At 36.7% G+C, this 18598-nt stretch overlaps 1 protein-coding gene across 1 annotated transcript in view; it reads left to right on the top strand.

The window, feature by feature from the left end:
* The window catches only part of EPM2A (EPM2A glucan phosphatase, laforin), a 43813-nt gene that overhangs the window by 10098 nt on the left and 15117 nt on the right, over positions 1-18598 (top strand). The window contains exon 2 of the mRNA XM_062573713.1: positions 4784-4958. Coding sequence (XP_062429697.1) covers positions 4784-4958 — 175 coding nt within the window. The remainder of the gene's footprint in view (positions 1-4783; positions 4959-18598) is intronic.

The raw sequence follows: 18598 nt of genomic DNA, 5'->3' as shown, positions 1-18598 counted from the left end.
TATGAATGGAAGTCCTCATGCTTCAGTGATCTAGATTTAGAAAAGGATTTGATGGCTTGTCATGGGATAGTGGGAAGTGAGTGTTTCATTCAGTGTACTGGGAGGTACCAAATTTTTGTGAGGTGCCACCCTATCAGAAGGGTGACTCTGACAGTTACTTTGTTCTTGGCACAAACTCTTCTTGTGCTTCTGAGAAGTCTCATGCCAACTCTTATGAGTCTGGGAGCAATGGGAGCTGCAAGGAGCCTTGCAGCTTGTCTGTCAGCAAAGATAACAGGGCTAAGGGGGTAAGATGAGACCAAGACAGGCTTTGCATGGACATACTGGACAGCTTTATAAAGGCAGAGAGTAGAAAATGAAGAACTGAAGGGCTGTTCCATTAAGGATTTCAGCTCATCACCCAAATTGTGCCCATACTCCTAATAGTATACATTCTGCACACTGCAGGCATAGCAGAGAATGTAAGTGGTGCTAATTGGTTTCTACTTTAAGCATAGTTTATGATCAATTAACTTGAATAGAAGCTGGTTTCATCAGCTGATTTTTGTTTTTATATTAAATGACTGTAAGATAAAAGTTAAGAGAGTTGAACTTTGAACATTTTTAGAGTGGCTGTAAATTATAGATGAATTCTACATTACTCCTCCAAACTTGTCATGTGTCTCTGTATATCTGTTTCTTGCACTGCCATTTTATAGCATTCAAAAATTATGGTTTTCCTGTGACAAAATACGTTAGCAGAAGCATGGTGTAAACCAACTTTTTTTATATATATATATAACTCATCTAACTTCTTTGTTAAATGCATCTGGTGAAGCAAACTTGTGGTAAAAATTACTTGTGAGGGAAGTAGTGTATTTTGGGTATTACCTGCCTGGTAGTGGGATTCTGATAATTTGTGATGTTTTCCTTCCTTCAAAACTCTTGCAGAGGGAATATAGTTCAGTCCCTAAACAGTTCAGTATGAACACTTTTCTGTGAGTTTTCTGAATTAGTTTTTTCTTAGATATAGTACCCCTCTTCCCTTCTTGTATGAAAGCGTAATGCTGTATTTGTTTTTGTATTTGTATATATTCTGTTGCAGAGATTTCGATAATAGAGCTGTTAATTCATAAATCTGTATATAGTGTAAATAGTAATGAAGAGTTGTGTAACTCTCATGAAAAATGCTATCAATGCAAGCTCCTACTGTTCAGTAGAGTGTTAAAATCAAAATGGAAACATACTTTTGGGTTTTTTTTTTATTTGACTGTGGGCCATAGCAGGAATTTGAGGTTGAGCAGTGCAGAAAAGTGAACAGCAATAAATAATGATTAGAGAGGGAAGTTTTTAGGAATGAGGTTTGAGATGGAAGAAATGAAACAAATGCTTTAGTGACAATTTACTCTTGGCCTCAGTTTCATCTGTGGTTGTAGCTCTGTTGCTGTAGGCTAAATAAGGAAATCAGTGATAGTGAAGGTGAAAAGATTATCAGGTAAGGAGGTTACTACCATGTGAAAAGGTAAAAGATAGAGAAGAAAGGGGGGAAAAAAGAGGTAGGAGAATAAGGCTAAAGGAGTAGAAGGAAAATGAGGGTGGACAGTAAAATTGGTCAATGATAGAAGTACATGTACCTCAAGCACAGTTTGGAAATGGGAAAGTATAAGGTATGTAGTGGTGCAGTTATGATCGTGTAGGAGACATCACTGCCTTCTAGGCCTGCCTAGCACCTAAGGAAGAGGAGAAACTAAGCAGGAGGGAGGGACCACTTGCTCTCCAAAAGCATGTGCAGAAGCTCTTGATGGAGGATGGGGGAAAGCCTTGGGGGTGGACAAGGACAGAGAGGGCTGGGAGGCTCTCAACACCCTGACAGAAGTGAAGGGGGAAGAGGGAGAGCGGTGGTGAAAGGTGTAGGAGAGCAAGAGGGGAGTTAGATGTTCGTGCTTACTGCCCAAGGGAGGGGGATGCAGGATACCGAATGAGCAACAGCACAAGAGCGGAGAGGTGGAAATGATACGAGAGTCTGGATGAGGGAAAAATGACAGAGAAGCACTGAGAAGGATCACGGGAGCCGCTGAAGAAATCAACTAATAACTACTTTTTAAAATAGCTCTCAGTATTTTTGGTTGTGGGTGATACTCATTTCCATAATGGCTATAAAATGTGTTTATTCTTGTGAAAAATGAGTAATGTTGAAGCGGTTGAAGTCAATTAGCTCCCAAGCATTGTTTCAGACAGGTGTCATAGAATAAAATGGAGAAGCCAAGATGTAATGTTTGTGGCTCTAAGGTTTTTGCTGAATGAGTAAAGTCAAGCTGTCATGTACGTAAGAGCAGCTGGTAGATAATATGGCAAATCACTACCAAACAACTTTTTAGTATTTAAGTTCAGATAGGGAAAACAATGCAAAGTATTTCCATCTATCTTAAAAGCCTTTTAAAAATTGCTTTATTATGTCAAATGAGAATATTTTAACTGAAATCAAATCTTAAATTTCTGATTTTTAAAAATCTGAAACAATTCTTAGTGGAAATGCTAAAGAAATTGCAGTTTACCATGGAAAAATGACATCACAAATACAAAATGAATAAATCAGTGTAAAGTTTGGATTAGATTACTCAATTCTTACTGATACTACTAGACCTTTATTAAAGAAGTAACAGTGATTTTAACTTTACTGTTATTTCAAGAAATAAAAAGGCAGGGAGGTTAAGTAATAACTTGAGAAGAAGATGAAAAAGATCTTCAGAAAAAGATCAGTAGCCCCAATCATTATGATTTAGGGTGTACTTGTGTCATAATCATTTTTTTACTCTGTTTTTTTTTACTACATTGTATTTGTGCATGTACACTGCTGTCTTCAAATATTAATGTTTAAAAGACGTAAGAAAAATGTAGAAAACAATTGCAAACATGAAATAAAAATATAACAGTATCATCTGTAGCTTCAGGACGTATATACTGAGTTTGTTCATCTTATTTACCCAAAATTATGTCATACCTTTGCATATAGTACCTAATGGTTCAGGAACATAGAGCAAATAGTAGCAATTATCTGTTTATACATAATAGTTAATGTTTCATATTTAGTAATAATATCAATATTTATTAAAATAATTTAAAAACAATATTTTATAATTAGGATAAAAAGTGCTGCATGTCATCTGGAAACAAGGAGATGACTTGAGCTCTTAGATGTTAGTCTTGTTCTCTAATCATTGCATTAATACCTGTCCTAAAATGCTCTTGAGCTAGTAACTTTCTCCAAGTGTGGTGCTTGGAAGCTGGGCACAGATCTGCATGCAGGGTGAACCTGCAGCTATTCCTTCAGGCATAATTTTACTCAGAAGTGTTCTAACATTATTAATAATGTATAAATGTAACAGGTTTACATTAAATCAAGCCATAGAGTAGGTCACTTCTAATCTGCACAATAATTCCTACATGGCAATAAGTATTAGCCTTTTTAAAAATGGGGGAAGGGGGAATGAATAGGCACGTAGTGAATTTTGGGAAGCTAGAAAACCTTTTGATTACTGGCATGACCCAGTTCAATTCTGATTGCTTATTCTGGCATGGTTTTAAAAATTGATTGCCTTGTCTATTCTAATGCTTACACTCTTGCTATAAAAGAAGTAATAAAGATAGTGGATATTAGATACTAGAAAACTGTGGGAAAAGTTTCTTATTTCAGCCAAAGCCATTTTAGGCAGTAGTGGTCCCCCGAGACTGCAGATGTAACAGTCTCTTCCTGGGTAACTTTGGGCAACATTTACGGTGTGTAGAGAGACTCTGTAAACAGGACGCATGCATCTGAAGAAGTACAAAGTGATACTTTTTGGTTAACACATTGGTTAACACATACAAATTTATAGAATGGTAAGGTTGGAAGGGACCTCTGGAGATCATCTAGTCCAACCCTTACCGTAGCCTACATGGGGACTGGGCCCACGACCTTGGCATTAGCAGCACCATGTTCTAACCAGCTGAGCTAAACCTGCCCCCAAGGACAGCTAGCATTTGGTGAGCTGCTATGCTAGGCAATAGTACGCTTGCTGTCCCCAGCAAGACACTTGAGGAGTCTTGGCTGGCTACACAGTTGTCAGTCAAGTGGAGAAGTCAGCTTTCGCTTGCTCCCTGAACCAGATCTTTAATGCTGCTGAGTTGCTGTCTCCTATCTGCCTATTTTTTCCTTTAGGGTTTTGTACCTTTCTATGTTGGTGTTTTCCTTCTTGAATCCTTCGTCTGGTAACAATTCAAGTCTCCACAACTCTACCTCTGTTTGCAGTTTTACCTTTCTTGTCTCGTATGGCTGTACCCTGTGTATTTTCTTGGAAGTCTTTCTCAGAGCTTAGCAGTTTCATCAGAAATCTGAGGCAAGGTTGTGCAGCTGTGTTTTATCAGAGCTGGACTTTGGATCACAGGAAGATGAACCCCAGAGTAGGAAGTCACACAGCAGAAATGTGGAACCCTAAGGTCAAATATTATCAGGTGGCAAATGAGAAACTTAAGTGAAATTAATTATTCTTGAAATTGTAATAACTGTTGTTCATAGTTTAGGAGTCTTATACTGGTTTAATATTCTTTTAAAATAATTTCCAATAGTTTTAATGCTGAATGTTTATTTTATGGTAGTGGTTCTTTTCCAGCTAGTTCAGATGTTGATGTGTTCTGAGAAATGCAGTCTAAGCAAACAGGTAGCAACTGCCACTCCTTGCCTTAAATACTAAGTTCACATCCTCTGCAAATCTTTCAAAAGATTTTCTGGATTCACAGCCTGGGATTGTTGTTTCCTGTATTCTAGGTAATGGGCCTCATCATGATCGAAGCAGTGTTTACGACCAGAATAACGTAGTAGATGGAGTGTACTGCCTCCCAATATCACACTGGATTGAGGTCTCTGGACACACTGATGAGATGAAACACACTACTGACTTCTATTTTAATATTGCAGGACATCAAGCTATCCATTACTCCAGGTAAAAAAAAAAAAAAAAAAAAAAAAAAAAAAAAAAAAAAAAAAGTCCAAAGCTTGGCCTGTTTCAACTGTTCAGACAGAAAATCTGTATTGGTATGATATCCGGAGTCATATCTATGACTCTGAAGTGGGGAATGGGAATACATACAAAACAGTCCCTTAGAAAAGCTTAAGAAAGATTGAATGCCTCTTTCTAATTAAACATCATTTTTGGCAATAAAAGGGAGAGATTCTCAGCCTGTGAAAAGCTGTGTTACACAGCATCACATCTGAAAATGTCTATCAATAATTTATGGATACATTTTATGAGGAACTGTTATTTTCAAGTTCTTGTCCACATACACACATAAATATGCCTAAATATAATACATGTGTTCCCCATGTGTTTGGGATTATTTTGCTAAAGAATATCTTTTGGAAAAACCAAAAGGATGTATCCTGGTAAAAGAAAGCTAGAGTGTAATGTTGTCACTTACGTGTGCAAGCAACTACTGTTAGTGACAGCTGTTATAGATGACTTCTGTTTCATAAAAAAAGTGCATGCAAGCCCTTTAAAAATGCTAAAACTAAGGGAAATCTTAAAAAAATGTACTTCCTTGGGGTTCGCTAGAGTCCAGTTTGATTCCCATAGATAACTGCCTATTATGTCTGAAAGACCCCCGAGAGCCTGAGTTCTTGAGATAATTGCTCATCTTTGAAGTACTGGGTTCAAGCAGCACTGCTAGAACCACTCCTGTTCTTTGGGGGAAACAAGTGCAACTCATTCTCTAAGAACAGACATTGACCTCCACAGCTTATACTGGAAAGAAGTCTGAAGTTCCTCTTTGTTGCCAGTATCCTGGCCTGAAGTAAGAGGCTTAAAGGGAAGATGATGTGCATCCTTTGGTGCTGCAAATAAAGCACAGATTGTGTTTAGGGGCAGTGATCTCAGCTCTAGTCATTAACAGTGTGGGACTTGGGGACCATTTGTAAGCTTTTGCTTGTCCCCAGTAGTGAATGTGGCACCAGGTTTGTTGATTGATAATGGTGGCATCACAACTGGCAATGGTGATATGCCAGGCTTAGCTGATAATGGTGGCAGAGCAGCTAATGATCCCAAAGGAATACATATTTTTTGAAGAAATTGAATTCTCTCTTACTTCCAGTGGGTCCTAATATTCCTTTGTGTGATTTCCTCTGGAATGGTGTTTCAGCTACTCCAGCCTCATAGTCTTGTTTTCCCTTTCTGTTCTTTTCTCTGAACAGTCAAACAGTATAGCAACAGAATTACCTTATTCTCATCAGATTTGTTCTATATGAGGGAAAGATTTTATTCTCTTGCTATCTTTCCAAATATGATAAATTTGTAAACACTTCTAGGCCTATGCAAATAGTCATATGTCTTGGTACTTTCCCCTGGCACCTATATACTAGCTATATAATGTGCCTGACAGGCTGTACTGTTATCTGTGTCTTAAGCATCCATTTCCAGCACCCTATCAGAAAAAGATCTTGTTTACTCCAAAGCAGAGTCGTCAATCCCAAATAATCTTCGGATGGCAAAGAAAGTTTGTGAGAAAGAAGAACAGCTATCAGAGAATATTTAAGCACAAAAAGATAACTTATCTTCCTTTCCAGAGACAGCAGTGATCCATTTAATGGTCTTATCAGCATAACTATATGTTTCCAAGATTACATAAAAAGCTGCAGATTCCACTTAATATTTATGTAAAATTTTCTGGAGTGTGTAATAATATGCTAAGAAAAGATTTTTTTTTCCAAATGAGGACCTCCTCTTCTTTTCCCTGCTTACATATATATAAACCTTCACTGAAAGGCAGCCTTGAATTCGTATGTACATTTTCAGTGAGTAATTCTTATGTTATGATTCTTTGAGCTATATTAAGTGAACAGGCCCCATAACAGTGCTGTTGCATAATTATTTTAATACTTTGAAGATATGCAGCCTTAAATGGCTTTTTGATTATTAACACTTGGGCAAATTTGTCATTGCACTGGTTATAATAAAGCAGCCAAAAACTACTGGCTAGTTAAATTTTTTTGGGGCGGAGCAGCTGAAATAAGCTGATAAAAATGATTTTATTTTGTAATGGATTTATTGATTCAGAGGACTGCTGTGGACAACATTACTACAAAAAAGAAAAAGAAAAGAAAAAAAAGAGCAAAAATAAAGAACCAGTCCATATGTCTTCACAGTTAAAAGTGTGATCTGATTTTTGTTAGCCAGCTAAGATGACCTTTTTTCACTGACTAGGTGAGGCAGCAGGGTCCACAAGGAGCACAAATGCTGAAAACTGTCACTAATTGTAAGATTTTTAAAGAACACTGACAGCTGGAAAAACAAGTGACTTATCAATGGAAACGTTTGATATGAGTACATTCTCTGTGTCAGTACTGGTTTAATACACCTAACAGAATCGCCACATGCAAGTTAGTGGGAAGAAAAGTTTCTCTTTTTTGAAATAGCTTCCCATATGAGCTGCTGAACTGATTTGACTTGTGACCTGTCTAATCACAACAGCTAGAAACAGTTGCTTGCAGTTTCACTACCACTATATTTCTTCATGAAGTATGTTCTTAAACTTTAAATGGGTTTTAGCAGTATAAGAAGACTCCCTGTTGGTGCCAAAAATCATTCTGAATAATGCTAAAGCTGATAGAAATGGTTTAAGGAATCAAATTTTTAATTTATTTAACTCAAATCAGTGAATTCTTATTTAAATTTCCCTCTAGAGAATTCCCTTTATGTTCATCACTAAGCTTGGAGATTATGTGCTGTATTTTTAAAACATACATATTTTAATTCATTTTTTAAGTGCAAAATCTAAGTCATCCTGAGCTGCAGAGTCATGGCTGTCATCTCCATAGTATTAGTATTCACTTGTTTTGGACATGTAATGACACATGTCACTGAAATCTGATTCAGGAAAAAAGTAACAGTCTCCTTCTCTTTCCTGTTAGATAGTACTGCAATAAGATGCCTTTAAATTACAGGAGCATTCATATAGGACACAATAATTTTCCGAAACAAGTAAGAGTTATTACTTTCTTTTCTGGGGCAGGAAGACTTCAGAAAATCTGTAAATTTGGGTCGCTCAGCTATGTTTCAGTTCCATCTGTGAAACTTATATTAGTAAGTTTTTTCCTGGGTCTTATAAGCTTTAATATTTACATAAAAATTTCTGCAATTCTCAGAAGAAAAGTAATATAGAAGAACAGCGGGGGAATGATAGCTGAAATTACAAAATCCTTACATAATATGTTAGAGACATTGACCCTTGATAAAAGAATTAGATACTGCAGGAACGAATAAAGACATTTAGTTATGGGTTTCTATTTTCAGACCTAAATCCATATTTACCACCCTCTTCAGCTCTGAGAAATACTGAGTTCCCATAGCTTTTGCCAACTCATTTAAGGATGATGTATGATCACTACCTTTTCATTTTAGGACATATATTTAAATATACTTTATGGTGTCTAAATTTTAATAATCCACATTTCAAATTTACAGTCTTCATAGCTGTCATTTTATTCATTGTATATGCTTTTTGTGACTCATATCTCCTAAATCTGATGAAGAAAAAAAATTTGTATTCTTTGGAAAATGAACACAGCTGTGAGAAAGTAAACTAGATGCTGTAAGAAATGTCCTCGGACAATACTGGTAACTGCCAGCCAATATGTAATTGAAATATTTCTATTGCTGGTGAACATTTTAGAATAAAATGCATAATCAGATTTCAATGTAAAAGAATGCAACAGGGAAGTCACTACGTTACAGTAACTTATGGACCTGACAGGTTTTTTTTAAGATATAGATTTTATAGCGCGCTTTACTGGTTAAACATTTCACGATTATAGAATGTTTAGGACGTTCTGGTAACTGGATATAATCCAAGAAGTTGGTGGGTAAGAGCAATTTCCCTACTCTCACTGCAGCACGCAGGCAAGTCAGCGTCCTGGTCCTGAGGGACCATAGCTTGGAACTGATTTTGTTAATGACAGATTTGAGTTTTTCTTGCTGTTCAAACTGTCGGACTGTGTGGTCCGTGGGGAGCTCTGAGGCTATTGCCTATGTTAGCAAGTCCAGCAGCTCAATAGGAGCAAGTCTGCACAGCAGAACAACTAAGGACTTGCTATGAAGCGTACTGTATGCATTTCAGTATGTTTTACTAGCTCTAGTCTGTTTGCAGGGACTGAATGCTTGCTAGTGCCTGAGGTGACACCAGGGCATTCTCAGAATGCATCTTTTAGTTTAGCCTTATCTGAAAATAATGTGTTTTGTTCATTCTTAGACTGCTCTGAAATGTGAAGCAAGGTGTCTTAAGTGGACATGATTAGGAGGTTCACATCAGATTTGCACATTTGAAATGTACTAAAATGCTAATGTAGATACAATGTAAGTGAAGGAGGAATAATCCAGGGCAAAATCTAGTTGTTTATTGCTTACCCTTTTGAGGCCCTAAAGCCTGATGCATAATTCTGCTAGTGAACACTGAGTTCTTCTTGTCTGTAGTAATTCTCCTGTGAAGAAAATGAATGCTTACTTGATTGACATGTGTTTCTAATTGGGATGGAAAAACAAGACTCCAGTTGGGTATATTTTGCCTGAGAATCCCTGGAGAAGAAGAGATCATGTAATTTCTGCTAACCTAATTGCAAAACATCAATGGCATTTACTGCTGTTTGAATATTGGAACAATTTGGGATTGAGTGATTAAAAGATATACTTAAAAACGTCTATGGTGGGACTTAGTCTGAAATTAAGACCACTAAATGTGGGTGTCTATATATAGCAGTGCAAGTAACTGGCAACTAGATATCTACTTTAGAGTGAATAGAATTGATCTCTAAACTCCAGTGACTGAGTTAATGAGGTCTCTCATTGATTTATGATGAGAGTTTAAATACCCAGTACTCTGATTGCTTGAATGTTGAAGTCTAATGTCATTTGAGATGTTCTAGGATCTCCTGTCTGGTCTGCAGCTGCTACACTACAGGAACATGATCTTTTACAGCTCTTGGGTCGTATCTGTGAGCCACATATAGATGTTCCAGATGCTATAGGACATCTTTGGGTATCAGTGGAAAGCTGTACTTGGGCAATGCACAGAGCACTGCTGTGCCTGAACACACCCATTTGTAGATACTCAAAGCTAGGTGTCTTCATCTTGATCTTGTATCCCAAGTTTAGCCTATATTAATGGAAAATTTCCATCTCAGTTCAAAATGAAGTCAGAATTATGTTTGAATTTTGCACATGAAAAAAAAATTAAGGGAGAAAATTAGACTCTCTATGACCTACTACCTGAGCATTAGAAAGGAGCTTGAAATGGGAGCTTCTGGATCTTAGCTATTTTTAGTCACATTTCTAGTGAGTGCCATACTAACAAGCAAAATCTAGCATTAGGACAGGTGCCACAAATTTTGCCAGAAGAAATAATCATGGAGCTTTAAAGATTTTTGCATGATTGTCATCAGTTTTTGAACTCCTATTACTATTTCTACCTGCAGTAACTCTTCTATTAAGTCTGATGAATGGCCACTATCCAGTGTGCTGTCAGATATAGCGTAGTGCCTGAGGAATACAAAATACTGTCTAGACACGTGCATGACACTGTTGAAGTAGTGGCTGATGCATAGTAGATTATCTCTGTAAATATGGTAAAACTGAGGAGGAATGATTTTGGCAGTCAATGGGATTGAAAACTTTAGCAGACTTGTGTGATCTAATAATATTTTTATGTCAGCTTTTTTTAAAAAATAGAAGACATCATTAATATTCACCAGCTTTTCTGAGTGTTTTTTCCTCTTTATATAAAGCTACAATGTATGTGGTCAGCCTTATTGATAAGTTAATATTTTTGAACTGCTCATACATAGTATAAATAGCATAATATTTTAGAAGTGATTGATATGGAATTTTACGTTGGTTCAAATTATTGAGCAGCTAGAACAACTCTTGATAAGCACAATTAGGACACATACACTGATACCTGGATTTCAATTTTGATGGACACCAGAGTATTTCTAATTAATCACAGAACATTTTCACAGTTCAGAATTTACTGAATCCCTCAAAATAATGTCTAGCACTCATCTGCACTGAAAAGCGATGGCATCCACAGCACTGTCATTGCATGTTGTTTGCTACCTTTTCCTTGCCTCTGTTTTACCTCTCTTCATAAAGGAAAGCAAATTTGTGAAATTCTTTCCGTTTCTCACCCTTGCCCAGAAAAATAAAGAAAATAAACCCTTTGGATGTTGCACATACGAAAAAATGGGTTATTCCTAACCACACTCTGAATCCTATTCAGAAGTAACATCAAGGCCCTTTAACTTCCATGTGGCTCTGCTGAGAACCAATCAGCTTCCCTAACTTTGATGGCTAGGGAAGTGGTATGAATATGCAACAACTTCTTGATAGTGTTGCTAGAAACCCTAAAGACTAAGATCCTCTAGGCAAAAGAGAGATTTTTTTTTAGCAGCAAAGCTCTTAATATGCTTTCATCTCAGAAGTTGATAGAATTTTGTGTCACAGGGATGGGATGAGCTTTTGAGGTCTGTGCGGCGCCACTGCTGGAGTGTCAGCATGTGCATGGCAGCAATAGAAAAATGGGATCACAATGAGAATCCTGGTGCTTACAATACTGCACAAAGCTCTGAAGGGCAGCAATTATAGGATATGACAATCCTCTGGAAACTAAATAATTTATATATGAATTGAATATGCCTCAATGTACTTCTGATCAGCTGAGTGAATTTGACTTTAAAATTTTTTTAATTATATTTATTATCAACATGGATGTGGGTATTATGTAGGGTAGCATATGTTCAGTCAAATTTTTCATCCTCCAAGTGAGAAGTGAATGTAAATAGAAATAGCAGTGGTGGGCTGATCGGTCTTTTTGGTTTGGACCCCTCTGGGATCCAAAGAACAAATTATTTGATGTTCATGTTCGGGAAAAAAAAACACTCAAAACCAAAACAAGAGCATGATATATCTTTTCTGCCAAGTGCCATTGGTGAGATGGATATTTTTAAGGGTCCTCTGATAAATCACTGTCAGGAGAAATGCAGGAATAAGCTATGATTCTCAGTGTGAACTGGGAACAAAGACTTTCTCCACATATATACAGTAGCTTATCACTACAGCTTTAGATCAAGAGCAACACTGATCATATTAAACCCGCTGTGTGCAGAAATACCTGGTAGTAAGTCCATAGCTGAGCAGGACAGGGTGTTGTGGCATGCTGCAGGGAGAGAAGGTTGCAAAGACGTGTTACCTTTCCTGGAGGCAGCTGGCTATTTGTTATGTGCCAGCAGCTTGTGGCTTGCAAGGTGCTTTAGGAGAAAACCTGGAATAAGGACTCAACATGAAAGAACTAGTAATCTAAGCAAGTAATTTCAAAACAGGGGGTAGGCAACAGAGCACAATAAGCTAAAGAGGAGCTTAGCATGATATTTGATAATCTTGTGATTTTTAGCTGTTCTTTATCTGATTTTTTTTCATTCTACCCTTCATAAGTGGTCTTTGGAACTGATATTTGATTGAGATTTAATTATTTAAAAAGGTGATTGTTCAGAAATGAATGATTTCCATAATGAAGTCTAATTTAAGCTCCAAAGGCAACAAGCAGAGACTGTTGATGGCAAGATGAAAGCTTTTCATCAGCTGGCCGGTAATGGGTAGTATTTGCTTAAAACCTCTGTTGCTCTTTAAAATGGATCTTTTCATAGCATTGCTGTGCAAAATGATTTCCTAATTTCTTAAGGAAAACTTATAATTCCAAACTATCCTGGGAGCAAAAAGTAGAAGAAAAACTAGGAACCTTGTACGAAAAAAAAAAGGAGTAAACATATTTATTTTGTCTGTTTTTCTCTGTCAGATATAAAAGACACATACTAATAGTCTACTAGATATGGATTTTATGTGTGGTATCACTGCTAGGGGGCAAGAACTGTTATTCTTGTTGCTTCTAATTTCTCCTTCTATTTTACTGTGCCTGCCTGTCCCTTGTCTATTTTTCTTCTGAATATCTTTATCCCTTTTTCCTGCCTCTTTAACATTCAGGCTGTCAGCGACTGAGTGAAGCTCAGGCTCTATTGGAGAGCAATTTGCTGGCATTGCCGACTGCGAAAGAAATTGACTGCGATTGTGAAATCCTGGGCAATTTAACTCACAGTCGGGGCTATGACGATAGGACGTTCCACTGTTCTTTCTCCAAATACGATGTTCCAATTGTCTGGCAGATATTTATGTCCTGTTTTCTTTTACATGTATTTATTAGGTACCCTGTAATAGCTGGGATTTGTTAATACAGTTTATCTAAAGATAGCAGAAGCAATTTTTTTTAAAAAAGAGATTGTGTACACTACTCAATCTTTTTCTTATTACTGATCAGTTTACCAAAAGGAAAAAAAAGATCAGATGTTAGTTATTATTGAAGAACTTTCACTAAGAAGACTCCAAGACAACCACCAGCAAGATTAGTGAGGGACTTGCATTTGCAGGGTAGTCAAACTTGGACTAACCTTTCTGTGTTTTTAGCAGGTACAGTTCCTAGGTCATATTAGCCCAGGAAGCCGTCAGCTGACTTTTAAAACCTGCTTACAGAAGTACTCCAAAATGAAAGAGTTTTCAGTCTCCAAATGTGAGAGATGACACGATCAGATAGTTTGCTGTTACCACTGGTTTAGCATTTACTTACTGTAAACACTATATGCTGTATTCTGAAATGAGTAACTTCTAAATTACAAAATACAAAATAAACGCTGCATACCTGTTTCAACTTAGGTGAAATGGAAAAAATGTAAAAAGATGATTCATGGATATCCTCTATCTTTAATTTTTATAACTGTTGATAGGTAAAAATGCAAGTTTTCATGCCTGAATGCTCTAAACATATACAAGATGATTTTAGCAAAGTTCTTCCATATAAAAATAGAGAGAAATCTATTTTAATTTTTAAAAACATTGCTTACTAGAAGGAGCTACTAAGCTACTTTAAGGTAGCTCTAGTTTTCTTGAAGTTTGTCTCAGAAACATTAATATTTTATTTTCCAGGAGTAAGTAAATATTACCGGATTGCTGCTGTATTTCCCTGTGTATAATTTTCTTTCTGCAAGAAAAAGAAAAGAAGGAAACTGGTGTCTGCTTTCCTGGAGAACATAGCAAGAGGCAATACTGACAATCTCTTGTTCTCTCATTTAATGCTTTTACTTTGGGAAATTTAATTTCAGGGAGTCAGATACATCATCCCTGCTATTGTTCAGGAGTTTAATGTATGTCCTCTTGTGACCTGTGATAAAAATTGAGTCAAATGTCATAGAGGTTGCCAAGTTATAAGAAATGTGGATTTCATCTTTAATGGCTCAAAAGATGCAATGGTTTGCAGGTTAAAATAGAACATCTTTTTTTCTTTGATATGGAAAAAGCAGATAATAGGAAAGATGATTTTAAGCATGCAAAAGAGGAAAATGGGGAAACACAGAGGGAATATAAATTTCAGTTTTAATACAGAGACAAGAAAATGTGGACTATAAACAAGATCAGTAATGAAGCAGAATCTTGATTTTCATGTGTAGCCATCTGTATATATATTATATAATATATAATATATAAATATTTGTATATATTCATGTATAAAGTAATTGAGTGAAGAGGAGCAGCAGTAAGAGACGTGACAGCAATCACGCACAAAGTCCAGTCAGTAGGTGCAGGACAGCAACAAGGCTCCACGGCTGCTGCCTTTCAGTTTAGGGGCTGGATTAGGAGCTAGTGGTGAGGTCTGTGGGCTTCTGGAGACTTCTTCTTCAGTTTGTCTAGCTTCTCTGGTACTGCTTTTTCAAAACCCGTCAGAACAGATATCCTGGGTGTCCATTCTCCCTAGGTGCAGGTCTGATGAGTAGGATATGCATTTTCCTTAATAAATAGTTTCTTTAATGTTCCTTACGTCTGTAGTCCAGCTCACAGTTTGAAGGGCTGGCCTGGTGCAGGCCATTCCTAAACATAGCATTAACTGTTACTATCACTGCAGAAGAATGAGTTGCTGATCTTCCTGTAATACTGAGTTACTTCCCTCTGGTGACTTGAAAGGAGGAAAAGCTTCTTGTATTTACTTATGGTCTAGGTAATAACGCTATCCAGTATTGAGTAATGTTTTACACAGTTACAAGGTCATATTTCAACTGGGAATATAAACACATTTCTGACAACTTCAGTAACAGTAGATAACTTTTAATATATTTATTAAAATTATTAAAAGAGCAGGCAACCTTTGGCAATTATTAATCTCTTCTCTCATAAAACTGTAGCATTGTTAGCTCCTAAAACTTCTAGCCAAATGATTTTTTTACCTTTTGACATTCAAGGCTTCTTCAAGAATTCGCAATATGCTTCAGTTTTACATTAAGAACATTTAAACAATTCCTCTGGGGCCTCTCAGCGACTCTCTTACTTCCTCAGCCATTTCTGACTGTAAAATAGGATGACATGCTCCAGTGAGTGAGAGGAGGAGCAGCCTGGTTTCAGCAGCCGGTATTGGTGCATCTTACAGTGTCCATCACATTCTACCCTTCCTCCTGTTGTTGTTGTTGTTCAGGAACCAGAGGAGAAAAAGTAGAGCAAATCTTCTCTTTCATGGATTATGCTGGTAGATCTACCAGATCTTTATGAACTAGTTTAAGTACTGGAAGTGGGATAGTCATTTTAGGAGTGTACTTAGCAGCAGTAGTGAGCTAACTCTGCCATCCACACAGCACTCTGAGCATGCTGTGAAAAGATGTCCTACTGCTCACTGCTGTGTCTCCATCTGTATTACCCAGAATTTGCAGAGCTGAGAGTTGGAATTAATCTCATGTTCTGCTGTTCATTTGATTTTTGAGTACTGGAGCAGTTCTTTATGCCATGGTGAAGAGCACGGACTGGAATGCCTTTTTTTTGGAAAATTTGGAGAAGGTTAGTTAGGCAGAAAAGCACATGTGCACATACATGTGCAGTCCATGGTACTCTAGAATATGCCTCTCTTTAAAATTAATTTAAGTGAACTGACGTGTTTTAATAAATTCTGGAGAATTATTTTAACTGGAGTGAATACAGGTATAGAACCCTGTCAAAAGGGTTGCATTTGGATGATACCACAAGTGATAAATGTGTTTCTTACTCTGACCATCTCCCTGTTCTAAAGAGATCCCAATATTCTGTGCATATGTATACACTACCATTTAGCTTACAAGGCCCCCTTTCAACAAACTATGTTTTCATTTTCATGAAGATATTTCACATTTGCATGAAGATTTGCTAATTCTGAAGTGTTGCAGAGCATTTCCATTGGATCTGAAAAGAAAGCATTTTGAAAAATAAATTCACTGTTTATTATTTTCAGTCTGGATTTCAGTTGAGATTTCTAAGCAGCCACTCATAAGTAAACTCTGAATGAAGGTATTTTTACCAATGATTCCTGAAACTTCTCAGGTACTAATTAAGGTTCATCCTAAATGGCTTAAGTCAATTTTGTTAAGATGCTTTAAGTTAAAGATGCCAGCAGTGGCATCATTCCCATTGCTAAGCATTAATGTTAGAAATTCTCATTCCTAATGCCAAGAGATTCATGCCTCATTATTACCTGGCATAGTTTAGCAGCCTGTTGTTCTCGTGTTTCTGAGTATTTGTTCTAATTCAGAACAAATTGGAATATTGGCAACTTAACAGAGACATATGTAGGAAGTAACCATTGACAACTAACGCATGAGACAAAATTCTATAATTGGGCATTTAAATATTAATCTCCATGAGCCAACTGAGAAGTCATTTCCAGAATTAGATCCTGAGATTGTTCAATACAAGCCTTGGAACTTGATTCTCTTCTCAGGCAATATTTTTGCTAATGGCATATCATCTGATTCAGATAATATTTATGTGAATGAAAGTACAAGAAGAGTCAAGCTCACTAAGGCAAATCTTGCTCTCTGCTGCATACATGTTCTCCTTAGGAATCAGTAGAAACTTTACATGGTGAAGTTTGACTCAGGTTTATAAGGTTAAATCTGGACACCCTATCCTATAAGGCATCAGTTTGTATACAAATAATTATTTTCCTATCTTCACTATAGAAATACAAAGTGAAATGGAACATATAATTTTTCACTTTGAATATGAGGAGGATAAAATTTTATCTTCCACAATGTAGTTTTGGTTGTGTATGTAAAGTCTGACCAAGTTAGTTATGTTAGATCATTTCTGAAATAGAGAAGGAATAGCTTCTAAGATTTTATAAGATACAAATTCATTGGCTTCAAGTTTTTTAATGGAGAAAGGTGAAGGAGAGAATGGGAGAGTTTGTAGGGTTGAGGTTTTTTTGGTTTTTGTTTTTTTTATGCTGTATAGCATCAAATGTACTGCAAGCTTAATGAGAACAATTCCACTGAGTTCAGTGGAACATGCCTGTTGACCCTAGAGATAAATGCAGATATCGTTTGAACTGTTATTTTGACAGAAGAACATAGATGGTTTACAATTCCTTTTGCACTTCCACTTCCCAAGGTGGACAAGTTTGGGGCATGATCCTATCCTAGCTTGAAGGAGCTCAGCTTTATCAAGGCTGTTTGTTTCATGCTATCAATAGCTGGCCTTTGAGGTGATACCGTAATCCCTGTTTCTGGGGATGTATTGTCTCTTTGTAGCCCTCTTCTTGGGAACACTGTTGTCAGGAGATACCTCACAAGAAAGAGTCCTCAAGATTTCTTGTTAGGAGAACTTTACAACTGCTTTGCATCATAGGAGAGTTGGAATGGTAAATCTGGCTTTCCAAACCCATTTAAAATATTAAATGATGGAATATCCTTTTTTGTTTCTGTTTTAGGGATTCCCTGAAATAAGATATGCCTTCAATCACAAACTGCAGTGGAAAGCAGAGGTCTCTCAGCCAGCTTTGAATGAAGGCCGCCTCCAGGGGCTGTGTAGCTACCATGACCCCAGAGTAAGACCAAAGTAAATCAGCTTGCAAGGAAATCTGTGCCATCAGAGCTTGACTTCTGATAGATATCTGAGATAGACAGCATAGTTAAATGAAGACTGAGAAAGAGGATATATTGCTATTTATAAAAGACATTTCAGGAATTAGTACAAGCGAGGAAGAAGACTTATTTAAATTGAACTTTCTATAAGATCAAGTTGATATTAATCAGTTATGAATGAATTTACATTGTAAATTAGAACAAGGTTTCTGACATCAAAGGGATGATGTCTTGATTCTGGCATGACCTTTAAAATAGGGCAGCGAGGACATGGAACCCTTCATTATTTCAGGGTGGAGCTTGATAAATTAATATAAGTAATGATTCCAGAGATGGAAATTAAAGTTTATGATTATAGTATCATAGATCATAGACTGAAAGAGATGTCAAAAAAAGGCATCCATTACATTTTCTTTCTCTGAATTAGCCTCAATTATATCTAAATCATTCCAAATTTGTGCAGCCTGATTTTAAATATGATCTCATCTCAGTGATGTAACTCTGTTACTCTTTCATTCTATTACCTCACTATGCTTACCATTAGAAAGCTTTACTAATGTTAACCTAAGTCTTCCTAGCTGCAATTTAAGTTCATTTCTTCTGTCCTTTCCACAGCAAACA

This window comes from Rhea pennata, chromosome 3 (assembly GCF_028389875.1).
Source record: "Rhea pennata isolate bPtePen1 chromosome 3, bPtePen1.pri, whole genome shotgun sequence".
In the NCBI taxonomy this organism is placed as follows: domain Eukaryota; kingdom Metazoa; phylum Chordata; class Aves; order Rheiformes; family Rheidae; genus Rhea; species Rhea pennata.
The sequence above is the reverse complement of the archived record's forward strand: the minus strand, read 5'-3'. Positions and strand labels throughout refer to the sequence as shown.